The sequence below is a fragment of the Arachis hypogaea genome, chromosome 5 (assembly GCF_003086295.3).
Source record: "Arachis hypogaea cultivar Tifrunner chromosome 5, arahy.Tifrunner.gnm2.J5K5, whole genome shotgun sequence".
Taxonomy (NCBI): Eukaryota; Viridiplantae; Streptophyta; class Magnoliopsida; order Fabales; family Fabaceae; genus Arachis; species Arachis hypogaea.
In genome coordinates this window covers 101,859,347-101,871,383 of record NC_092040.1, presented here as the reverse complement: position 1 = coordinate 101,871,383, position 12,037 = coordinate 101,859,347, and the positions used below count along the sequence as shown (strand labels likewise).

At 30.2% G+C, this 12,037-nt stretch overlaps 1 protein-coding gene across 1 annotated transcript; it reads right to left on the bottom strand.

Annotated features, from left to right (window-relative positions):
- Nucleotides 1-406: 406 nt before the first annotated feature.
- LOC112802331 (auxin efflux carrier component 1) lies at nt 407-5,057 on the bottom strand. The gene is made up of 7 exons (XM_025845493.3): nt 4,289-5,057; nt 3,432-4,210; nt 3,103-3,355; nt 2,897-2,982; nt 1,728-1,885; nt 1,075-1,151; nt 407-927 (listed from the first exon to the last, which is right to left on the bottom strand). The coding sequence occupies exons 1-7, from the start codon at nt 4,717-4,719 to the stop codon at nt 861-863; spliced, it is 1,851 nt and encodes a 616-aa protein (XP_025701278.1). The 5' UTR covers nt 4,720-5,057; the 3' UTR covers nt 407-860.
- Between the last annotated feature and the right edge of the window lie 6,980 nt (nt 5,058-12,037).

The window sequence follows — 12,037 nt, the reverse complement described above, 5'->3', positions numbered from 1 at the left end:
AAGAATTAATCCATTTGAAGATAAGATTTTATCAATGACTTTTAGAGCAATAAAAATTTATTGAAAATAAAGTATTTGATCTAAAATTTTTTGAAAACCAATTTGAGTGGTTGTATTTATTTATTTCCCATGAAACAATATGGATCGTTGCAAACTTGCAACACTTGACACTTTTGGCCGCTTAACGAGTTTTGCTTTTATAGGTTAACTACTTTTTCTTTGTTCAAAATTTGAAGATAGATTTTACTATTTTTCATGTAACATATATACACTATTTTTCCCCCTAACAGAGAACGTTTCTTTTACCTTGACAATTGTGTGGAACGGGTAAAATAACGAAGGATTAAAAAAATAGTAGGAGCTTATATATTTAGAAAAACCGATCACATATAGAATATACACTTCCTTTCAACAAAAGCTCCCATTTGTTTTTTTCCTTTTCCAATCTTCAATTCTTCATTTAATGAGTACTAAATTAAATATGGAATCCGATGACAATATAATAATTAAAATTTAACGACATAACCATTTTGTAAACTAAATTAGCTACAAACATTGATTTTACATCTTTTACTAAATAATTAAGGAAGAAAAAAAAAAGGGCAATTCATTCAAGAGGGAAAAAAAAAAGAGACAATAATAAAATTAAAATCTCATCCTGGGTTTCCTACTATTGAATTCTCTGGTGATGCTTCTTTTTTTTCTCTCTCTATTCTTTAGAACTTGTTTCCTTTTTGGTTTTGTTTCTCTTTCTCTGATGCTCTCCTCTACAAGCCTCAACCGAGCTTTTAGTTTTGATTTGAATGGATGCATGTCACATGTTGAATCTAATCCATGTTCCATCATCATGTTCCATTCACTCATAGCCCCATTAAGATGTAGTACACAAGTGTTATTGGCAATGCAATCAACATCCCAAAAATAACCCTGCATTCAATTTCAAGAAGCTCTATTGGTTAGCATAAAAAGAGTATAAATAAATAGGAAAATAATTTTTGTAAAATAATAAAATAAAATTCCCTTATATATTGAAAAAGAAAAAAAAAAGAGAAAGGGTTTATTTATTGTACTCACGCTGTGCTGAGAATATCAGGATGTACATTATATTCCTTTGCAAAGACAAATGGGACAATTCCTTGTGGTAGAGCTGCCTATAAAATTTTTGGAAATTAGATTCCAAACAAACCAAACATGTCATCAAACTCTTGTTTCAAATGTTTGTTGTTCTACAATCTTACTAGCACTCAAGACATAAATTCTCATCAATGTTAAATAAATAATAACATTAAAGATCTTTTAATTTTATATTTGTTTTTGTCAGTCCACAGAGAGATAGGTAGAATTCCGATATTCATAAACTATATCATATAGTGTACTACTAGTACTAGTTAAATTTGAGCCAATGAAATAACATTTTTACTTTAGGTGGCAATAAAATAGCTTATCTTGGCAGAGTAGACACATGTAATATTTTAATATGATTAATGCAGTAGAATTTCTTGGAGCCTATGAAATCAATATTGTTATTGGTTGTGGTAGGAGGGGACAGAAGAGAGAGAAAGTAGAGAATTTCTAAATTTTCATAAATAATGTAAAAATGAATTTTTTTTAATTACTTATTTTTATTTACAGTAAATAATTTTAAAATAGAAATTAATAATAATAATAATAATAATAATAATAATAATAATAATAATAATAATAATAATCCAGAGAAACAAAGATACCTGCACAATGGCAACGTGTAAGAGAACACCTTTGAGTCCAACAGCAATGGAAGCAGCTGCCATGACAGCTGGACCTGTGAGGAATCTCACGGCCATGGCAAAAGCTGCTATGGAATTCCCACATGCTATGATCCTTGGTTGCAATGCCATGAACAGACCTGTGTTGTTGTGTATTTGTGTCATTCACCTCAAAAGCATATCAAACATAAACATATCCTAATCCAAAAGAAAACAGCCTTTGAAATTTAAATGAATAAATTATAGAATAAATGTCCTTTTCAATCTCAAAATATTTATTCAAAAAATAAAGTGTTTTTTTATTTTTCAAAAATTTTTAATCACAAAGCAACTATTTAAGTAATGGATCTAAGTAATTGTTATTATTAATTTAAGTGGTCCCTAATACATTAGCATATCAGACTATCATTTACAAAGACCAATTAAATCAATTACTTGAATAATTATAGATTAATCGAAAATTTTTGAATTATAAAGAGACATTTTATATTTCAAATAAATAGTTAAGCATCGAAAATGACATTTATTTTAAAAATGTATCATTTTTATGAAATGTAAAATTAATTTTAAGATAAGAATTAAATAAAGAATTTATGGCTAATCTCTACAGCAAAGCATGCAAGTAAGTGTCACACTTTGTTGTGTTCTCTCTCCCACAGAAACACAAACATACCGAGTCAGTCAATCCTTTTGTGAAAGACCTTTCATCATCATGACCACCACCACCCCGCACAACACACAACACAGGCTTGTGCAAAAAGTGATCACAAAAGAATGAAAAAGGTTCATAAAGGAACCAACACATTATCATAACACTACACTCTCTTTCTTTTTCTTTTTTTGCTTTTTATTCTCTCTGCTTATCATGCACTATTATTTCATTTTCCCTTTCTTGATTGCTTGCTTGCTTTCTCAAACACAGCATTTATTGATAATTATAAATAATCATCAATCTTTAGAAATCTTTATACTCTCTCCATTTTTAACTTTTTTTCAAGCTAATTAAGAAAATGTCAGAACATGTTCAATTCTGTTTGCTAAATAAAATCTGTTTCTAATCTCTCTGAACACCTATCTAAAAATTAAAAGCAAAAATTAATTTTGCAAAATAAAAAGGAAGAGAAGAAAGAAGTATAACGTATAATACTGACCAAGACTAAACATGGCCATGCCAAGTCCAGCATCTGACAGAATAGAAATAGACTTTGCTATGATAGCAGGCATCTCAATATTCCACCTGCAAATTGAAGATTGAAGAATTAACAAGAAAGAAAGAATCAGTTTTAGTATTGTGATTGTAGAACAAAATAATGAGCAAGAAGCTATGGTAGAGATTTTCGATGAAAAGAAAATAAACCTGAATGAAATTAGAGACCAAGTGAGGCCAAAAAGACTAGAGTATGTGTTGGGATTCCTAATAAGCTTCCTCCAAACCATGATCAAAATAAGCCTTGTCATCACGCTTGCTGGGGGCATTGTTTTCGCCTGTCCATCTACTCCAACCTTATCACCTTCAAGCTGGTTCATTTCCCTATCAATCCCTCTGTTCCCAAAACTGAATTCATCTTTGTCCAAATACTCCTCTTGATTCTCCCTGTGATGATTCTCCACTGCATCATCATAATCAAATAAAGTTATGGCGGAGCCTATTACAATTGAAAAATGAAGACATACGAAAGAACAAACCTTTTCCCGGGGATACAGTTAGCTTCACTTCTTTCTGATCATGGAGTCCATAATCATGGCCAGCACCACCAAACACATCAGAAACAGGTGAAGCACTTGAACTCCATACAAACATATGAAGATCCTCTTGCTTGTTATTTTGAGCTTGTCCATTAGGCCTCTTTGCATTTGCATTGGTATTCGCACTTGCAACAACGTTCTTGGACCCGCCACCTGAAGCGGTAGTTGGAGAGAACATGCCAGGGTTGGGTGCAGGGTAATGTCCTGTTCCACCGGTTGCCGTTCCGCTACCATGGTAATGAAACTTGGGTTTGGCACCATCTTCGTCGTAGTTGGAAGGCCTTGGAGTGGGTCCCCTAGAAGTGGCGGACATTCCGTACACATCGTTGGCACCGAAGTTGGAGCTTCTTCCACCGGCCATCATGGAGTAGAAATCCGTGTGGTTGAAGCTTGATCCTCTGGGAGTGGGATTCCGAGAGGATTGCAGGGAGTAAATCTCGGCGTTGGTGAGGTTGGAAGGTCTCGGAGTTGTGGAGGACAGACCCTGAGACCTTCGTGAATAAATGTCTGACCTGGAGGCGTTTGATTTTCTGACGGTGACGTGGAGCTTTCCGTCTTCCTTGATCTCCGCCTCTGTCTCCAACGGCTGTCTTCCATCCAGTGACATCACGTCGGAGTCCACGTGGATGGAGACAATAGAGCCAGCGGTGTCAGGAAACTGCTCAGAAATAAGCATCCTAGCACCTCTAAACTCAAACATAAACAGCATCAACGTATACCTGTATAAAATCACTAGTATTAAAAATTAAGAATTAATTGCACATTGAAGAAGCTTACAAGTTCGTTACATGTATTACCAAATGATGCACTGAAGGACGACGATTTGGACCATGAGGCTGCCGGAGAAGTCACCGTACATGCCTTTAAGCAATGGGATGCCCATGACCAAGGTGTTAGGGAGGGTTGAGAGGGAGAAGAGTGTGATGGTCCATTCTAAGCAACCCTTCTTCGTGACGTTGCTCCAGATGGCCAGGACGACCAGGACGATGATCTTTTGGAGCGTGTCGGCGGCCAGGAATCGGAGGTTCATCTTGTAAGGGTTGTTGGAAGCGATGAAGTGGAAGGAGAGTAACGGAACGGCGAAGAGCGCCACGAATCGGTTGATACCGGAGCATTGGTCCGGGGAGAAGATCTTCCACCATTTGACTGAGCCGTAGGCCAAGATCATGGCCACGTAGAGCGGCACCATTGCCGTCATGACATGGTAGAAGTCTAGCAAGGTAATCATGGTCCCTTCTTTCTTTGTTACTACTATGAGAGATAAGTGTAAGGTGAAAGGAAGTGAAGAGAGAGAGATAAGGAATATATAGAAAGGTGTGGGGGGTTGGGGGTATCAAGTGGGGGTGGTGGTGGTGATGATGATGATGGTGATGGTGATGAAGAGCATGTGTTTTTGGGGGTTTGGGTTTCGAGAGTGGTATACAGCCGAAGAATACAGCAAATATTATTTGAGAGAGCTTTGAGGAGAGAGCTGCTGCAAGTGCAAGGCAAATAAAATGGGGTGAGTTAGGGGATATTTTTTTCGATTTTTAATTTTTCTTTTTTTTTTTTAATTTGTTGTTTTCCTTTTTGTTTTGGAGTGGGTTTATGTTTGGATTTGAGGATGGGGATATGGGGGGTGCTATTTGTAATTTGATAACTCTGTAATTAGAAGGAAAAATATTTATAAGGGGTTTGTGTTTGTGTGTGCCTCTTTTTTTTCTTTTTTATTTTTTATTTTTTTTCTTTCTCTCTCTCTCTCTTGCCTTCTATGGGTCCTAAGATTGTCACAAAAAGCTTAGAAAAAGCATTTTGGGATGAGGTGGACATGTCTCCAAGTGCTTGTTTTTGTAGTGTTAACATTTGTAAAGAGACTCTTTTCCTCTGTATCCAGATTTTTTGAGGTTTTTTTTCTTCTAATATATTTCTTCCTTGACATTATGAAATTCAGGAGTATTAATCCTTATTAGTTGTTTTGGTTTAAGAATTAGTCATTATTTTATTAACGTATATATTATTAAATAATTGTACTAAATATATACTAAAATTAATCATTAATATAAAATATATATTAAAAATAATTTAAATAATATATATTATATATATAAATACATATAATATATATATATATATGTAATAACTGATTTTAATAGTTAATTTTTATATTTATATAGCTTCTTTCATTACTAAAACATTTAAAATTATAGGGAAACAAATTGTTAAATCACTTTTCATGGAATTTAGTAAGGATATTAGCATTGCGAGCCTTCATTCAAAGAATAAGGTAAATATCATAAACAAATAAAAAATGTATTTGTTTTGAAATAATTAAAATATAGAAATGGATATTGTCATTCACATGTATGGGTATTTTTATTGTATTTTTGTATGAATATATTTAAAAATGAATGTTATATTAAAATAAAAATTAATATTTATTCTCTTAAATTTATTCATTTTTCTATTCCTCCAACAAAGGAAATTAATGATAGAAATAATTTTTTTAATCTATATATTAAGTTACAAGATACCCATAACATGATATGAATAATAAAAATACAAAAAGTTTTCAAAAACTTAAACATTGGAAGAAATCATTATTGTTTGCAAGTTGAAGAAAAATTCTAATTAAGGCCGTAACTACAATAATATCTTTGTATACTCTAAGTTGCTTTAAGTTACCAAAATCGTTGACAGAATGAAATACAAAAAGTGATGTTTAATTTTTAGTGGGGACAAAAGATATGAAAAGAAAGATGTATTGGATAGGGTGACAGATTTCAAGCAAACCGAAAGATTAGGGAGGCCATGACTTTAAAGACTTAAAAGTCTTCAACCTTGCAACGCTAGCCAAACAAGGTTGGAGACTTTTAATTCAACCTAACCCACTGATTAACAAAATTTAAGAGCAAAATACTACATATATTCCAATTTCATGAGAGTCGAGCCAGAAAACAATCTATCATGAAAGTGGAGAAGTATAATTAAAGGACGTAAAGTGATAGAAAAAGGATATATATAAAAAATTGGTAGAGGTAACACTATTCGTATTAAGAAAGATTCTTAGTACAAGAGTTCACAATAATTACAACAGTTTTAAATTTTTACACTAATTACTATCCAGAATAGGTATTTGATTTAATTCACTCAAATAGGTAATGGAATCAAGTTTTGTTCATAAACATTACTTTCCAGAAACAGCTACAGCAATTCTAAATACAAAAATCTATGAGGAAGAAGATATAATCACCTGGCTGAAAGAAAAATTAGGTAGCTATTCGCAAGCATCTAGATACAAAGTAGTCTTTCATTTCTTCCATCCATCATCAGAATTATTCTTGTCTGTACAATGTTAAAATAAAAAGATCTAGTCAAATCTTTGAAAACTTAAATATCAACCAAAAATGAAGAATTTTCTATAAAAGTTTTTTCAGGGGAGTTTAGCGATTAGGTAGAAGTTTCATGCCAAAATCTCATCAGTAGACCTGACTTATCCTCGGTGTGGATTGACTGCAAAATCGGTGATCTATTGCCTCCGAGAGTGCCCTAAAACAGAGATGGCGTGGAGGATGGTGAGCTTTCTGATAGTAAACTACATCGATGAGCCTTGGAAACGGTGGAGTGAACTCTAAAATCAAATTAGTGGCGGTAGTAGTGCAAAAGAGAAATTGGAATTGACAGCTTACCTAACTTGGAGCTTGTAAAAATCGCGAAACTCACTGGTATTTATAGTCAAAAGCTCTCCTTAGCTATGGCGGTGAAAGAGGCCTATCGTTGTGTTCGTGTAAGGGATTTTTCTCTCTAACTTTCTTTCTAAGTAAATATTTTTAATTAGCTAGTCTTTAGTTTTAGGTAGAACCTTTCTTTATTTGTCTTTGTCTGTTGTCTATATTTAGATCAGTCTATTTACTTATTGAATCAATAAAAGATGTATACTTTTGACAAACAAAAAAGAAAAAAAAAGAATAAAGATAGAGTTGTTTTAAAAAAATATATAAAAAAATAACATCAAAATTTTTAATTGTGACAAAATTTTTTTAATTTTAACACATAATTTATTAAATGTGACAAAAAATGGAATATTACAATTTTTTTTTATTTTTTTAGAAGAATAAGAAGAAGACAACACCAACAATATTAAATAAAAACTATGCAAAAATATTAAATAGGATGCTATAATTTTTCGTTAATTTTTTTATGGAAGATGTCGAAGACGACACCGCTGAAGACGACAATAAAAAAGAAGAACGTGTAAAAAAAATATAGTAGTACATAAATTCTAACTTAGTTAGTTTTAATTAAAAAAAATTGATTATTTAGCATTTATATTCATAATATTCATGATATTAGAAAAATCGAAAATATTAGGAGACAATAATTTTCAGCTTAAAACTATAAAAAATTTTAATTTTGACTTCATTTATATCACTTGCATACATTATTATCCATATACCTCATGCACATATATAATATTAATTTTCATTAATTGAATGAATATCAATACCGTAATTTCCTTGAACACTAATGGATCAATATTATTTAATTGACATTAATAATATTTTATTTTTCTTTTAAAACCATCATACGTTTATTTCCATGTTGGGTATATAATTTGTATTAATAGTAATAAAATCATATTTCATATTTATTGTGTATGCTAATTTTATTTTATAGTATATAACTTGCTCACTCTTCGTATTTTTTTCAAAAAAATTTTCAACACTAAAACTTCCAAAGAGCACAAGACAATTTTTTAACAGAAAAGTTTTCATTCATCTCAATTTTATAACTGTTCAATCCCTGTTCAAGATATAAGTATTTTTTATAAGCATTGTCTTAGTTTATTATTTATTGTTTTATATTTTTTAATTTTTTATTTTTATTACAGTATTTGTCAAGTATTAATTATTTCATTATTTTTTGTTTTATGGCATTTGAATTTGACCATCTTATTAAAAAAATTGATTCATATTTTTTTATATTTTGTATTATATTTTATTTTTGTAACAATATGTAAAATTATGAGTTACATAATAAAATTATAAAAATATCTTTAACTTAACATTTAATTTCATACATAATATCCATAATTTTATACTCATAATATCCATAATAATTTTTATACATATAATTTTCACAGTTAATGTATTTTTACAATTAATATCACCCAATTTTAAATTATGTATGATGGTTTATTAGTGGCTAAGAGAATGTGGTTGAATCTTAGCCCCTCTTTTTGCTTAGTAACTTTTGCTGTCCTTCAGAACACTTGAAAATATATTTCTTGTTTTTGTCTCGTGCCTAGTCAAGAGACTTTTTCGTTTTGTCTCGTGACCAGCCAAGGGATATTTTTCAATTTTGTCTTATATGCAGCAAAATCAGAAATGGAATAGAAGAGAGAGAAAATTACACCAAAATATATCCTAGTTCAGCTGCAAAGTGCAATGCAGCCTACATCCAATCTCCATCACAACAATGATGGAATTTCACTATAATCATCTTTGATTACAGACACTAATTCTTCCTAAGAACTATTCATCCTATCTGGGACAAGTCCAAAATCTATTCCCAAAACTAAACTTGACTTGGTAACCCACCAAGCTTTCAACTGCTAAGTGCTAACCCAACTTGCAAGGGGATTTTCACAGAATCATGAAACACAACACAGATGTACAAAGGACCTCTAAAGACATCTATGGCTTTTTCTTTTAATTTTTAACTCTCTGCCTTTTTCCACTCTATGACTTTTTCTTACAAACCTCATTGTTTGTCTTTTTCCATGAGATTCAAGATAGACAAATTTAAACAGAAAAATACAAAATAGAAAATATTGAAGGAGAAGAATTTCTGTTAGTTTAGGTAGCTATGTGAACACTGTGCTTTCACTCTTTTCCTTGTTTTCAAGTCCTGGCTGTTCTCCCTTATTTATAGAAGGGGAAACTTCCAAGATTGAAGTACTTGAACCGAGCCAATTTCTTTTTCTTCATGCAAATCGGTTCGGCCAGAGAGAGAGGAGAGATAACCGAATGTAAAACCTAACATGCAATTACCTCTGTGTCTTCCTTTTACACCAAGCTTCACCAATCCGAGCTATTTATCTTAACCTGCACTCCAAGAAGGATCCCTAACCGTTGATGAGTTCTTCATGATGATAACTTCTTCTGCTCTAACTTCTGCATCTTCTCCACGTAGCTACAGTAGCTACCTCCTATGACAGTTGATCAAAAGTTGAGACAAGCCATCCCTTAAGGATCTTCTTCTTCTGACCGAGATCCACTTCTTCCATTTTTGGTATGGAGAGCTTGAGTTTACTTCACCAAATCTTACTTTATTTTGGTGAAGATCTCAGCCACAACATACTTTTTGTTTTCTTTTTCTTGCTATCATTACAATGGTCTTGTTACTTGCTTCTTCTTCTCTACGATAGTTTGCCATAACTTTCATGCTTTCTCTGTGAAGTGACCGAATGAAGAAGAGAGATGAGAGAGAAGAAAGAGAAATTTTGCTTTCAATGAAACTAAGAGAGAGAATGAAAGTGAATTAAGTTTTCACTTCCTTTGTTTGTTGAGTAACGTGTAGCATCATTAAAGCCATCAAATCAATTTTCTCTTTCTCTTTCATGTTTCCAATACAAGTAAATTCAAGTTAATTCAATTTGAAATCCATCCCAAATTAGAAGTGAAATCCGTTGGAAGCATGAAACTTTGCTTTCTTTTAAAATTGGTTTCGGACCAAGCTTTGGTCTTAGTAGCAAAGATTTCAATTGAGCTTATATCACAATTTCTGGCCCAAATAACATAACCATGATTTCAGCCACCATAATCACAATAATTTAATATCAATGCTGATTTATTTCCAACATCTTGGACTCGCTATCTTTTCCGGCCCAGTAACAGAATCTGCAAAACAAAATTATTAATTAACTCCTATGAATTAAAATCAAATTAATAATTTTATAATTAATTATATTAATAATATTTGATCATCATTAATTTAATTTAAAATTTTTTAAACTTATCAATGTATTTTTCAAATGATCTCATATATATATATATATCAATGGATCATAATTTTAAATTATTTTATTTGATATTTGTATGTGTATTTATTTATTGATTTTAATATGATTAGTTGATAATTATATTTAAAAATTTATTTTATAATTTGTTCATATTTCATTTCTATTTTTTTATTTTATAGCATATATTCTATATATGTATAATATAAGTTGTATATTAGAATTGTTAAAATATTTTTAATTTAATATTTATAAGTTTATATTATAATATCTAGTTATCCACAATTCAAACATATAACATTCATATTTAATAAATTGATATTGATTTATTATTATTATTTATTTACTTATTTTTTATTTTACATGTTATAAAACAATAATTTTTTATGTTTCTGATTTTCAATAAATTGAGGCTAATCAAATTTAGAATGTTTAAATTTTTTATAAAATATATTGTAGTAATTTGAAATATTTTTAGAGTTAATGATATAAAGATTTGAAACTTTTATTTGAAAAAAAATTGCATAATTGTTTGATGTAATAATGAAAGAGAAATTTTCGAATTTTAATTGACTTTTGATATAATTAAATAAAAAATTATTATAAAAAATTATTATATCAATTAAATTAAAAAAATGTAATTTACCCTCTTATAAATAAGAGTGTTATTGAATATATATATTTTTATTTATTATTTGTGCGTTTTTAACTGCGTAACATTACTGTAGTGGAATAAACCAGGAACATCCTCCTAGTGCTGGAAATCTGAACAAATGACTTTTTTTATCAGTAATTTGTTAAATTTAAGGTATCAAAAGCTTTAATAGATATCGCGAGTTGTGATATTAAATCTATCGAATTTTAAAAATTGTAATGATAAACTAGAGGGGATTTACTTTAAAAAAATATGGACAAATAAAAATATGATGCGTAAATTATATTATTAATTAATATTAGCATTTAATTTTTTAAAAAAATATATATTACATTATTATTTATACTAAAATATTTTTATAATAATTTATTAAAAATACAAAAAAATTAATATTTTTATGAATATTTTACAAATATCAAAATTTAATTAACTTTAATTTTTGAATTTCACATAGTTTAAAAAAAAACAAGAAAGTGAAAAACTGATCTGAAAAAAAAAGAATATTGTGCTCTTCATCTTCTTTCCCATTCCAATCCTAAAAAAAATATCTTAGTTAACCAATATTGCATATAACATCAATGCACAAAGTTATCAGATTTTCAAATCGATACCGAAAACAATTTACTCTACTGAAAAGATTCATATGCAATTAATATAGTATACAAGAAAGGTAATACGATATATAGAACTTATCCATTGACCAACTTCAGTTTCATTAGGACTCGGAACACTAATATAGTTCAACAATTCTTGTGGAATTACAGAATCCATACCCCAACATAAAAAAATTACTCGGACACCATTATTCGCTGGGAAAAAGGGAGAGAACCATTACAAGGGAATAAAGCAATAATTTTTTTATTATAAATTCAAGTGACATTTTTTATTAATCAT

Excerpts from the sequence above, each read along its gene's own strand:
- LOC112802331 (XM_025845493.3), bottom strand. The coding sequence starts at position 4,719 with ATGATTACCTTGCTAGACTTCTACCATGTCATGACGGCAATGGTGCCG. Across the intron at positions 1,886-2,896 it reads CATGGCCATGTTTAGTCTTG|GTCTGTTCATGGCATTGCAA; the intron begins GTCAGTATTATA and ends ACAACAACACAG. Across the intron at positions 928-1,074 it reads CCTGATATTCTCAGCACAGC|GGTTATTTTTGGGATGTTGA; the intron begins GTGAGTACAATA and ends AATTGAATGCAG.